The sequence below is a fragment of the Motacilla alba genome, chromosome 1, assembly GCF_015832195.1.
Source record: "Motacilla alba alba isolate MOTALB_02 chromosome 1, Motacilla_alba_V1.0_pri, whole genome shotgun sequence".
NCBI classification, from domain to species: Eukaryota; Metazoa; Chordata; class Aves; order Passeriformes; family Motacillidae; genus Motacilla; species Motacilla alba.
Genome location: NC_052016.1, coordinates 12627497 through 12641638, shown reverse-complemented (window position 1 = coordinate 12641638; position 14142 = coordinate 12627497). Strand labels below are relative to the sequence as shown.

Below are 14142 nucleotides of genomic sequence, written 5' to 3'. Positions count from 1 at the left end.
GGACTGTAACTTTGTTCTGGCTTTCTGGGATGTTTTGTAGGGGTCTGGCTGCTGTTGTTTCATGCTGATTGTACAGAGCAACTGCTTTGTGGGGGAAAGGACTAAATGCCATGCAACCCTAGTTGAGAATGCTGTCAACAGGAGATGTTTCACAAGACACTTGACATTGAGTAAGAGTATTTGTTAGTGAAAGCACCGATTCTCAAGTGTATATTGTTTTTGTGACTTTAGACCCTTAGTCATTAGAAAAAACCATATCCTCTTTTCTGATGAAACTTCTGGGCTGCTGGAGAGACCAGAGTGAAGATAATGAAACACTGAATTTTCTGTCATTTTGTCAAGACGTTGCATCCATAAGCGACTTAATTTATAAATTGTATACATGGCTGCACTACCAGGTGTCTTTAAGATAAGCAAAGCAAGTTGCTTGTATCAATTAATATACTGATGATTAGCCATTTCAAGAAGAGGGGAGTAACACTCTTCCTGGAGTAGGATGGGAACGGTAGCAGCCATAAGCATCCAGTATTTAGCAGTGTGATGAAAGTTTTCATGTGGGCTGTGTTTGTGCTGGTGGAAATAAGATACCTGTGATTACAGTGTTAGCTGTTTGCATTCTTGGTTTGTTAGGTCTCCTAGTGATCAAATTGAGTTGAATCCAGGGGAATTGACTTTATTTTGGTGTGTTCACAGTCTTAATTAAGAGAACGTTTTCATTGGATCCAAGATCTCAGTAGAAACAGTGATCTGCAAAGAAATTTTAATTATCTATGTGTTAGTGTGAAACTCCAGTGCACAGAAGGATTTCTTTGTGATATGCTACCAAACCAAATGGTCAACCATATTTCTACATTAAAAATGTAGAATAAAAACAATTCTTGTCCAAAATATTTTTTAAAAAATCACTGAGGCAAGTATAAGCAACCAGGGAGTACAAGTGAAAGTAGGAAAAGATGACTTGAGTTTTAAAAGGTGTTGCTCTCCAAGCACTGGCAGCTTTAGGTACTCTTGGATTCATACAGATGCAGTTACCACATGCTTTAGGGGGCTCAAAGGAAGTGAAAGGATTTTGCAGGTTTTGAGCAGATCCTCCCAAGTCTGAGGGACAGCATTTAGGAGAAGGTGCTACAGTTTGGATTTGATAAGTTTTGTGTGAGACCAATACTATAATGTGGTTGGGGACAAGAGTCTCTTCATACTGAAACAGAGATGGGTGCTTGGTGTCATTTCCACTTCAGGGAAGGAAGCAGTGATCTTGCATATCTGATGATCCCCTCCTCTCAGTGTCACCCTTGGAACAGCTTGGTTACCAGGAGCTGCAGTACTTACTGGTCTGTTACTGTCTGTTGGGACACTCCAGACAGAGTGTTTTGGACCTGATTAGCATAAGAGATCTCATAATCAGGATGCCTTGGCAAGAACAAACAGAGCTTTGACGACTGAATCAAGACTGGCTGACAGGAAAGAAGATTGAATCAACTTCTGCAAGCAAGAGATGTTGCAAAATGTTTAAGTTTGTTTATGTGATGATCAACCCAATCACTGTAGTAAAAAATTACTAGCCTCCCTAGAATAGTATATAAGCATACGTTGTCCACAATAAATTTGGATTTTGATCACCAGTCAGTGTTCCCCATCTCTGTCTCTCATCACTGATAACTGTCCATCTGTCCAGAGCAAAAAGGACATCACAATAATGAAGGCCAAGGTACAGACTGGAGGTTTTAGTCTGGTGTCAGCTGAACAGGTGACTGGAAACTCTGAGAGACTCTGCCTTGACCTGGGAAGAGTTCAAAGTCAGAGGTGCTGTACAGGTGTTGAATTGCCACAGTGGTAAAAGCAGTTGTGGAGGGCTCTGAGCTCTGCTTTAGTCCCATTTAGTGTGAGCTGACAACTTAGCATTGACAAAGATGTCAGACTGAGGCTGTTCTTTGAACATAAGGAGACAGATCCTGAGCAGAGACACAGATCTGAGCAGTCAGTGCAGTGATGGGAGCTTGAACTTGTTTTGCAGATGAGATCTCTGAGGTGAGATACTGAGGAAAGAGAGAGCATTGAAGAAGAATGAAGATCCATGATGGAAAAATAAGAAAAGATTAGTAAGTAAGGTTAGTAGGTTAGTAAGAATATGAGTGTCTTATCCTATTTCAAAAGAGGATGATTGTCTGGAAAGGAAGATGTAGATGGAGAGTTTTAATTGCAGTGTGGGGGTTGAAAATGGAGCTGGAGAAAGTTATTGTAGTTAGAGTAAAACTGCTTGAACAACCATAGAGATTTAAAAGAAATGGCTGAAGAGGCACTGGTGGGTTTTTTCAAATTATTTGATGATAGGTGAGAAAATGAGAACCATTTTTCTGCTGAAAAGAATAAAAGCAGCTGAAGGCTAGATTAGATGCTCAAAAGGAAATACTGGAGCTACAGATGGTTGGACAGGGTGATGGGCTCAAGGAGGATGCATGGGAGAAGAGCAAATATTTATTTTTGCCCTATGTACCTTGCTGACCTTCCCTTCCTAAAGCACTCTTCTCTCTGAGACAGTTTCCTGTGATCATTTTTTCCTCTTGAGAGGAACTAGGGCTGAGTAAGCTTGAGGAATAGAGCAGTGTGTAAGTGTGACTGAAATATGACTCAAAATTCAACTTTCTCCAACTGGAATATTTAAATAGGTGTAGGAGCTGGAAGGTAGATGTAATCCTGGTAAATGTAGAAAGAGGAGGAAAAGAGCTAGAGCTGGAGATGATCCATGTGAATTTTATTATGACAGAGGAGGCCAAAGAGTTCAATGTAGTGGGAACAGCCACCATATCAGTATAAGTATGGGATTAGAGGGCTGAGGGTGAACAACTGACAAATCTTGTGGTCTCTCTACCAAAAAGTCCATGGTTTAAGGAGCCTGTGTCTCATGCTGTAAGGCAGCAGAAGCAGGAAAAATTTTTTGAAGCCATGAAGGAGGCAGAGGGGAGAAAATCAGCAAAGAAGAACATTAAATTGAGCCAATAAGACAGATGAAAATTAAACTTGATAACTTATAGAAATATCTCTACAGGATGACATAGTTCCTTCCTTCCCAGACTAGGGAAGAAGTAGGGAGAAGTAGTTGTTTTTTTTTTTAATTTTATTTTTTGCTTCACTACAGTTCTAGTGAGTTAGAACAGTGACTTCTTTAGATTAGGCAGATCTGTGCTACCCACTGCCTGTGTGTGGCAAGGAGTTCTCTGTACCATGTACGAGCAGACAATGTCTGTGCAGACTCTTTTCTTCCTACACAAATACTGAGGGCATCTTGCTTGTTTTATGCTTTGAAAGGGAGGTTTGTTCTGTGGTTTAGACTTAGTACAATGGATTTTTTTTTTTCTTTTCTTCACCATTAGCTGGAAAAAAATACATAAAGCACAGCAGCTCTCAGTTCATTTATTTGATTGCTAGAAGTCTTTGCATGTTCCAAATAAATATTTGGTAGTTGTTTTACAAAATAATATTTTTTGGCCCATAGTCAGTATGTACAAGAGAAAGGAAGCTCTGATAGAACCTCATGATAAAAATTCACCATCTCTTCTCCCCACCGCCCTTGGGGTGCTTTTTCTCTTGGAAATGAGAGCAGTGATGACAGGAGAGTCTGAGGTATCAAGAGACAACTGGATGGGACAGAGGAGTTAGTGAATTTTGGAAGTGAACAGTGCGGACTCTGAACAGCAGAATTAATGAATGGTGGTTTCTTCTGGTTTTGGTTATTGTGATTACTGTGATGTGCTCCTCCCACCCCTGCTTGCATGCCCATTCTGTCAGATGTTTGCTGTCCAATTTCTGAAGGCTGCAGAGCTGGTTGCTCTCACTGACTAAAAAGTCAAACCTCATGATTTGAGGACTAAGGTAGGTGAGTATCAGTCATGATGAGAGATGGGGAGACTGAGTGGTGATCAGAATACAAATTTATTGTGGACTACATATGCTTATATACTATCTAGGAAGGCTAGTAATTTTTTACTACAATGATTGGGTTGATCATCACATAAACAAATTTAACATTTTGTAATATCTCTTGCTTGCAGAAGTTGATTCAATCTTCCTGTCAGCCAGTCTTAATTCAATCTTCTTGTAGTCTTCAAAGCTCTGTTTGTTCTTGCCAAGGCATCCTGATTATCAAATCTTTTATGCTAATCAGGTCCAAAGTGCAACAGGTGGGTTTTTCTTTTCTTTCTTTTTATCTAAACAGTCTTTGACTTGCATCTGTTTGGTCTGCCTACTTTGAGCTACTTTATTCAAAGCTGAGAAACAGATCAGCTGAGGTACTGATGGAGCAGGAAGGTTTGTTCTCCTGTTCTAACACAGGGATTTAAGGTACTGGAGCCCAGAAACGTAGAATCCTATGAACATAAGTAGATTGCTGTTACCATCTCTATGCTGAAAATTATGACTTAATAAAAATCAAAACTTATATTTGAGGTACCAGGAACACACATTACATGTGCACCCACCCACACTGACTTGACAAGGTTTTTGCTTTCACATGGAGTGACATGAACCCTGACACATTCTCTTGTGATGTCACAAGATCATGCTTTGTTTTTCTACATAAATCTGAATGAATGTAGAGATGTAGCTGCTTAAATCTGGATAGGGACAGTGCATTAGCAGTTTAGAAGGTGCCAGATAAAGCATATCTTCAACACATGACGGATGTTACTTACTTGTTAGGAAAACTACCAGTAAAAGCACAATATTAACCTCAATTACTTTAAATTTTGGGGGTGGTTGTGGTCTGCTTGCTGTTTTCACTGTGCATAATGTAGAAAAAACTCTAAATTACTCTCATGCTTCTAAACTATAACCGGTGATTATTTGTGAGGCCTTGCACATACAGACCTTGGAGCATGGCAAGAAGTGGGAGTAGATGGCATAACTGGGAGCAAGAGAAGTTTGCTCCTCAGCTGTCTGGAGGTGAGCCTTTGTTTTACCTACAGTTAGGAAAATCTGGAGATATGAAACAAGATGTGTGTCAGAGAGGAAACTGAGTAATAGCTGGGCCAGGCTGTTAGTTCCTCTGATGAGGCTTAATTATTACAATGTCTGCTGTCAGCTGGTACGAAAAAGCATTAAACTCATCCTTTGCACCATAGAATTGACTTCCATAAAGTGTTGTAGAGGAAACATCTGTGAGTGGAAAACATCCTGCCACAGATAATACAAGGAAGGAGAAGTGAATATACTTGGCCTGCTCTGTACTTGTTTGATTGCAGGTATAATGCAATGTCTGTGCAGTCACCCGATGCAGGAGTTACTGATGCCTCTTCTCTTCTGCCCTTCTAGGCAGTGTGATGTGAACTTCCTCTTTCTCAAAGCATCACTGATGTGTCTTGTTCTCCTCCTTTCTTCTCTTTGCCTTTCCCATGCAGTCCAAGTATCAGCAGTAGAGGTCAACACCCCGGAGGAGATGTTTGTGGAGAACGGGACGGACGCAAAGCTCCCATGCACATTCACATCCGTAGAAGTGATCAGCAGCGCAGCATCTGTCTCCTGGAGCTTTCAACCAGAGGGAGCAGCCACTCGTATCTCAGTAAGCAGTGGCTGGAGGGGAACAGACCTGGGAGGGGAGGCTGGCATAGTTGAGCTGTGGTCTTCTAGTTGGTTTTAAGGAGCAAGCAGATATGGATTGGACCTTCCTTTGTGTGCCTTATCTCCATCACTGTGATTTTAGGGGGCTTTTTTAGTTTTGTATGAAAATATTGCATTCTACTAGATCTCTGCCAAGACTGGAGTAGGCAGTGACCACAGAATACTCCAGTTACTCCATTAGTCTTAGAAGAGGAATGTTGGTATAGAATTGTATGTATGAAGTAGATGAACATCTAGGAATCTTGTAAATCCTCTATCCTTTTGCATTTGACTGAATATAGCAGTCACAGGATTTGAATTACCACTGTAATTGCAGTGTTACGTTGTGTAATGTGCATGTTGTTTATTTTGCTGGTGTAACGTATAGCCTCTGTTTGAAAGGGCTTAAAGTAAGACCAGTCTCCCTGGTTTCAGAACAGAATTGAATAGCTCAAATCAGTAAGCGGTTACATCCTCATATCATAGTTACTTGACAAGTGAAGAATCAGACTAGCAAGGAACTTAGGCAAATAATGTTTGTCATGGCTCAGTTCCTATATGTTGGGCTCAGATCCTTTGGATGTAAATCTTCAAAGAAATGGCTTTGGTAGGTTGATAGCTGTTTTCTTCCTCTTCTTCCTCAGACACTTCTGCTTCTTTCTTGTTCCTTGTACTGAATGAGAATTTAGAGGAAGCAGAACAAGGAACTGTGGGACACCTTTGAAGATGTGGGGACAGCAGGTTGCTCAGCCTGTTTGTGTTTGTCTCCTTCCCTCTGCTACAGATATGAGCTCATTTAAACTCTAGGAGCTCTTCAGTGCTCAGACCAGAGATGGTCCAAACCAGTGTGTAAGCATCTTGCTCAGTATGTAGAGTTCTGAAGAACAAGCTTCTGAATTCTCAGTGAAATAAATATTTAGTTTTGGAGAGAGAGCTCTTCCCACTGGGAATCCAAAGCAGGAGTTGAGGAGAAGTTAGGGAAGTAGGGCATATTTCCTGCCAGTGCTGAACAGGATGGGTGAAGAGAAGCCATCTGTTGGTGTGTTTTCCGCTCCCCATATATCCTGTTTTGCCATTCCCTTTCTGCATCATTGTTAGTTGTAGGAATACAGCTTCAGCACATAACATTGTTTTTGGAATTTAAGTCAGTTCAGGTGTTCCACCTAGACATAGCTATCAGCACAACTGAAAGAAAAGCAAATTTTCTTTGAGCAGCAGGGACCCAGCATAATTTGATGTTAATTCCCTGTTTCTTTTGAGGGTCTGGGGAAAGTGTAGAGGGAATGTTTGTTTATGAGCCTGAGTCATGGCACTGCATAGCTTGGTGGGTGTGAATTTGAAAGACCAGTCTCATTATCAGCTTATGTCTGAGGTAAGCCTGTGCTTCTCTTTACAAGGATGGTCCTGTGTCCCTTTAGAATCACACTGGCAATCTTGTGGCCATGTGGTGAGGCTGACTCGACTGGGAGCTTCCCCTGCTTGTCCTCTTCCCTCACCAAGTGTTCCAAAGAAGTCTCATCTCACTCCACCATAGGCAAGGGATGGCTTGAAGCACTTAAATTGTGTTTCAGGACATACTTTGTGATTTCTCCTCCCCCAGGTGAGGACATCTAGAGAGTTGAGGAATCTGCCTCTGGCTTTCTAGACTTCAGTGGGATGACTTCCCCTGTGCACAGGGGTGTGGTAATGCAGTACTGCTGTGTTAAAGGCTACAATCCAGGTGGAAAAGCAGCAGACTGATGCAGAGTCCCTCCAAAATGTTGACAGCTGGCTGTATGCTTGCCAGCTTTCTACCACATGAAATACTTCATTGAATTTATGTTAATCTGTAGACAACAAATAAGATTGACTGCTGCAGGACAGATGGCCATGATGTGCACATACCTGATCTGGACAAGATTTGTGCTGCCAGGTGACAAGGCCTGATATTCAGAGTGCAGATCTGATAGAGAGGGTGTTGGGATAGCAAATCTGAGATCAAGGGCAGGAAAAAGGATAGGAGGTGACTTGAATGGAAATATGGGGCAGTAGGCAGTCTGTTCTGTGGCAGAGCCACTGCTTTGTAAATAAGGCAGGAGGAAGAGGAAGCTATTTATTGTCCTAAATTTCTTTCATTGTTCTCTGGAGACTGAACTGAAGGGAATTCAGCTTGATTCCTGATTAGATTTATCTTGCTGTCCTGCAGGATATCCAATTAAGAAAGAATGTGCTCTTGCAATTCTTCTGCAGCCTTGATGCCTCTCTTAGGGTATCCCATGTGTTTGAAAGCAGAGTTGTCCTGTAGAAGTCTATGCACTTCTACTGCTGTAAATTCCAGTTTGGGGCAGGTAGTTAGGAAATACTCAGTTCCTCCTTAGTCTGTACTAAGGAGGTTTATTCTTAAAAGATTTTTGGTCATGTATAGGGAATGCAGAGCCAGTGTGCAGCGTAGTCACTTAAAAACTGGGAAACAGTTATATTTAGTTACCCGAAGGTTTCTGGAAAACAGCTAGATGTACTCTAAATTGGTCATGGGATTTTCTGAGGGGGTGGAAGGAAGGGAGAGTATTGCATGTTAATGTAGCTGTGCTTTTGTTGCAAGTAACACACAGCAAAACACAAGATTGGAAACTTGGTATCCTTTTTCTGCTAGGATGCAGGCGGCTTCCTGTGCCTGAAAGACAGGTAATTATTACCAGGTTACCAGGTTTTTTCCTTTCCCCCACCTCCTTGTCTGCAAAACTCTGTCCCCTGCAAAACAGAAAAAAAGCCCCAGCCAATCCAACCACAAAACAAATCAAAACCAAGAGAAAACTGAAACTTGCAGTCTCTTGTCCTGGTAGAGTTGAGATACAAGCATGGTTATGTTATCAAGAGGCAACAAGGCAGACTGAAGTGGTGAGGCAGGAGGAGAAAAACCTCAGCTTCTGGCTGTATGTAACACAGCTGGCTCTGGGAGAGTGCTGTAATAGTGGGAGAAGCACGGTGGCTCCCTCCTTGCTAATTGGATTGTTCTTATATCCTCTTTTCCTTGACTGCAGTTTTTCTATTACTCTAATGGGAAGTCATACCCTGGAAAAGACATACCATTTAAAGACAGGATCACTTGGGCTGGAGATCTTAACAAGAAAGATGCTTCTATCACAATATCAAACATGCAGTTCCGGGACAACGGCACGTACATTTGTGATGTCAAGAACCCACCTGACATTGTTGTCAAACCAGGAGAAATCCGAGTTAGAGTTGTGGAGAAAGGTATTCATTCACCCTATATGATTTTTTTTTCTTCTCACTTGTTTTTTTTTTCCCCTCCATTCCTTGTCTAAATCACTTTTATTGGGGGTGGGGGCATGGCCTGGAGGGAACAACTGTTTTTTTAATTCTCTTCTTCCAGGTCCTAATAATGAAACCAGTATCTGTTAGCTTTCTAAAAACTGTATGTCATACCCTTTTCCTCTATGCCCACTGATTCTTGTGGTTTAAAAAATTATTAGGAAAAGCTGATGGAAGGCTTAATGAAAACACAACTTCTCGTTTTGAATATATGAATATATTCCTGCATTATGCTGCATCAAGGGTTAGGGTGACTTATGAAGTCTGGTGAGCAAGGAGAAAACCCTTGCTTGCTTGAAGCCCTTCTGGTATATTTAATGGAATGCAAAACTATAAATCTGGTCCAAACATACAGAAAGTGAAATGTTCCAGAAAGCGTTCCATGCAAAGGTGTTTGTGTCAAATGTGTATTCAGTCTCTTTTACTCAGGTGTTCTTAAAGAATCCATGGGGGCTCTTACAAACTTCAGATTGGCTACTTGCAGTCACTTGACGCTTCTGGTTAGCATTTGGTAACATGTGTTACAGTTGAAAAGCACTAAGATTCTGTTTGTCAGTTTGGCTCTTTATTTGCCTTTATCATCCAAAACATTTGATTGTTCAGCTGGAGGTCAGCCAAAATGTGATGTTTTGGACAATGAAATGATTGTTACAGTAATTGCATTTTCAAATTTATAATTCAGGAAGGACAAGAAATAAATGTTGAATTCATAAATGGCAGTGCTGATGCAGCTATTCCATTAGTTTTGATATGTTAGGGAAGATACCTGTGTGTTCTAATGGGAATGATACTGCTGCTAGAGCAGGTGTGTACCCCTGCTCAGGAGGTCATTCCATGTTCTTATGTAGGCAAGGTCTCTATCTAATTTTTCTCTTCATGGAACAGTTTGGGTTGAGCAGGACCTCTGGAGGTCCAACCATCACTTAGAACTTTCTGTTTCTTGGAAGTTTGAAGCCTATATAAAATAGGATCTGTTTAATTCTTTTTATTTATTTAGTGACCATGATAGTCATTACGAAGAAGCAGTAAAGCAGCAGCTGGTTTGGCAAAGTCAGGCTGTCTTGGAAAAGCCTTTTCAGATTTTAATCCAGGTTAAGCAACTAAAGACTGACCTCAGTACATTAATTCAGCTGATATTTTTCAACAGACTTGCATGCTGGCTTCCCCATAGGTGGGGCACCTGGAAGAGAATCTGATTCTGAATGGAGCCCTGTATTAGAAACACTTCTCACCATTGGAGAAAATGCTGCAACAGTTTTCTTCACATTTTTAGGAAGACTGTGAAAATGGGTTTTCAAGCTCTTGTAATAGGTTGTAACTCATCCTGAGCTGAGCTGGAGCAATTTTTTTGATTGGAATAAATACATGATGACACTTGCATGTTGTTTTTTTACTATGTATGCATCTAATGGTTCTCAATTGTACATCTGATGGTATAAACTGTTCAAAGCCACATTCATTCTTTGCACATTTAAGTGATCTGATAGATGATAGGTTAGCTTTAGGTTTTGGATTAAACATTTAATAAGTTCCATGGTAGCCTCATTTTTAAAAATTGCCAAACTAAGCTGTTTTTCACCATAGTACCTACATGATGTTTGCACAAACAGCTCCATCAAGTGTGTTGGAACAATTCTACTGGCAGGGATGAAAAGCAAGACTGTTTTTTTCCATAGACTGTCTGAATCTGGAAAGGACTACCATTTAAAGACTAAACAACAGAAATTCAGAGGAATTCCAAGTTCTTACATTAGGCTGATCCTGCTTGTAACAGGAAGCTGCTTAACACTGCTCAAGACAGCTTGTTACCTGGAGGTGGTTGATCTTTGATCTGAATGCACATGGGGGAAAAAAATGGAATAGTATGAAAATCTTTACACTTAGGAGCAATAGAAACTTCACTTTCCTGCCTCTTTCATAAAACTGATACTGACATGCTCTCAGTGAAATAGAAATTGCTCTGAATTTCAGTAGTAATCAGTAAAAAGTATTCTCTAAATGGCTGGATTTTTGTTTTGTGTTGAGCTGTTAACTTAAATACTGGCTTTCAGAGCTGATGTTTGGTTATGTAGCTGGGACTGTCTTTCATAGTGAAGTCATTGGCTGCTCTGGAAGTGCTTATGAGGAATTTGTGTAACTGTGAAATGCTGGAAAATATAGGGACCATTTTCTGAAAAGCAATAAAGCCAGACTCTTAGTTTCACATGCAAACACTAGCATTTTTTAAATACAGTTTTAAAAATGTTTGCTAACAGGATCTAACTGCTGTCCATCACTCAGATTCAACCAACCAAAGAAACCTTCATGAGTCAAAGAAGTGACAAAATTCTCAAAGTTCTAATATCGTTCTTTCAGCAGATACTCTGCACTATGGTTTTGGATTGTCACTTACTTCCTTGCTTTGATAAAATGTGTGTGTTTCTGGTGTACAAGGCAGCAACAGCTCTGCTATCAGAAATGCATATTTGTTTTGATCTTTTTGCGGACAGTTATTCCTGCACTTTTGGGAAGGTGGAAAAGCACAGAAACTAGGGAACTCTTACATGCCTCAAAATAAATTACTTCATTTTTGCATGGGCCTGAAATCCGATCGTATCTTACATATCTGAATATTACCACTGTAGGACTCTCTTCCTTAATAGCAGATGGATCCCTGGGCTGCTGAAAGGTTCTGGAAAGAATGTCACCTCTAAGTTGTGGTGCTCATATCTTCATTTTTAATTTCTTACTGAAACTCTGAATTGCCATATTGCTATGAACTGGAGAGCCAGGAAAGCTGCTGCTGTGATGTTTGGCTGAATGATGTTATGGTCAGTAAAATAGCCAGAAGTCAGGTACCCCTTCTGCTGAAAGTCACTGTATTCCAAAGGAGTAGGACTAAATGTAAGCCCAGTTTTCTCAGTATAATGCCCCTGCTTCAGGGTGCTGCTGTTGTCACTGCTGGAGCAAGTCCAGCAAAGGGCAGCAAAGATGGTTAAGGGAGTATTCCACCTTTCATATGAGGAGAAATGGAGGTAGCTGGGATGGTCTGGCCTGCAGAAGAGAAGGAGGGGTGATCTAGCCTGTAAAAGAGAAGACTCTGGAGAATCCTCTCACCAGGTATTCATGTACATTGCTAGCACCTAAAGAAGACTGAGCCAGGCTCTTCAGTGGTGCCTAGTGACAGGACAAGAGGCAATCAGCATGAGTTGAAACACAGGAAATTCTGTCTGAAACCCCACATTTTTACTGTAGTGGAACACTGGACTAATGTATTGGTTTGGCACTGCCTGCTTTTATATGTAGCAAGGGACTACGAAGCTTTCTCCTGTGAGAAGCTGCTGGAAGCTTCCCACCATGTCTGGCAGAGCCAATGCCTGATGGCTCTGAAGGTGGACATGCTGCTGGCCAAAACTGGGCCAATGAGAAAGGCTGGTAATGCCTCTGTGATGAAATATTTAAGAAGAAAATCAAAACAAGGTCATGGGCGTTTTTGCTCCTAGTCCGAGGAGAGGAGGTGAGAATATAAGAGCGAAAACAACATGGAGACACCAAGGTCAGTGGAGAAGGAGGGGAAGTATGTGCTCCAGACACTGGAGCCAAGATTCCTCTGCAGGCTGTGCTGAAGCAGCTGTGCCCCTGCAGCCCATGGAGATCTGCAGGGGATGCAGAGATCCCCCCACGGCCCCTGTAGGACGTGCCCATGCCTGAGTGGGTGGGATGCCTGGAGGGAGCTGTGATCCAGTGGGAAGACCCAGTGTAGAGAGGAGACCCTGCTCCCAGGCTGGAACAGCCTGTCCTTGGAGGACTGCACCCCGTGGAAAGAGAGATCCACGTCACAGCAGTTTTGGAAGGACTGTCTGCCCATGGGGGAATTCATGCTGCAGCTGGTGCGGTTTGGCTGCTGCTCCTGAGAGTGGACTGAGCTGCTCTGGAGAAGTTAATGGAGATCTGTCTCGTGGGAGGGGCCCCACAGCCTCACAGGGGAAGGACTCCTCTCCCTGAGCAGCAGAAGAAATCTCGGTGATGGGCTGACCAAAACCTCCATGCCCTGTCTCTCTGTGCTGTCAGTGGGAAGGAGGGAGGGGCTGGGGAGGAGAAGGTGTTTTAAGGGCCTCTTTTACTTCTCATTATCCTTCTCTGATTCTGTTAGTAATACATTTCACTTTGCAACTGAAGTTGAGCCTGTTTTGATCTTGAAATGCTTCTCCCGGTCCTTATCTCACTCATGAAACCTTTGTGAACATTTTTTTCCTTTTCCCTCCTTTGCTCAGCTGTGGCAGGGGAGGGTGAGCATGTGACTCTTGTGGGTGCATGGTGTTGGGCCACTGTCAAACCATGACAGCTAGGTTGCCTGAAGAGTCTCCCATCCTTGGAGATAGTCAAATCCAAAGTGGTGGACAGAGTATTGAGCAAACTGTGCTACTTGGCCCTGCTTAATTTAAGCAGGAGGTTTGGACTAGACCATCTCAAGACATCCCTTCCACCTCAACAATTCTGTTATGATAGATTGAGGTGTCTGAGACAGATTTTTCTATATAGGTGTAAGTTTTACCTGTTGGATTTTTTTGCTGATTACTTGTATTTGGTATAAGTAGCTAGAGCAGCATGGAGTCTTGTAAAAAACCCTCTGGCCTGAGTTGTTCCTTGTGTTGACCATGATGTGGGGGGAAGGAAACGACTTTGTTTCTCATTTGTAATGGTAGTCTGTGTATTCTTTGACTTGTAGGTATTTTGTACTCATTCTCTGATTGGCTTTTGTTTCTGGCTGCTCTTTTTTGGCCTACTCTCCCCCAAAATAATATTAGGGAAAACGTGAGTAAAGCAATACTGTGTTCTTCTACATGTTTTCCTGGTATTGTACAACGATCCTGACTTAAGAAGGGAAAAAAATGAGTCTATAAAAATGTACAGGGCTGTATTTTGAGACACCAGAGTCATGTATAAACACTGCTAAGAGTGATCCTGGGTAGGAGCTCTGCTGTGTGCTGCATGCTCCCTGGAGAACACCCAGCATTCAGCACTCCTAGTGGGTTAGCGATGTGCTGTGTCCAAATCTGCTTTCAAGCGTGCCTGCCTTTTCCTGTTGACCTCGCTGGGAATTGCCAGATGGCTGTAACCTGGTTTTTTTTCCCCTTCAGATACAATATCAGTCGGGGTTGTCCTCATTGTCACTTGTGTTCCCTGACATGTAAAAATTTTTGGTTCAACATGAACTCTCTCCTGAAGGACGGTGACACTAAGAACACTCCTGGTGTG

At 41.9% G+C, this 14142-nt stretch overlaps 1 protein-coding gene across 4 annotated transcripts in view; it reads left to right on the top strand.

Annotated features, from left to right (window-relative positions):
* MPZL1 (myelin protein zero like 1) overlaps positions 1-14142 on the top strand; it is a 42225-nt gene that overhangs the window by 13298 nt on the left and 14785 nt on the right. For 3 of the 4 annotated variants that reach the window (XM_038146992.1, XM_038146976.1, XM_038146984.1), the window contains exons 2-3: positions 5394-5554; positions 8613-8826. In XM_038146992.1, the coding sequence (XP_038002920.1) occupies positions 5432-5554; positions 8613-8826 (337 nt within the window). In that variant the 5' untranslated portion in view covers positions 5394-5431. Of the gene's footprint in view, positions 1-4118; positions 5555-8612; positions 8827-14142 lie in introns of those variants that run through there. The other variant, XM_038146968.1, reaches the window with a different exon arrangement.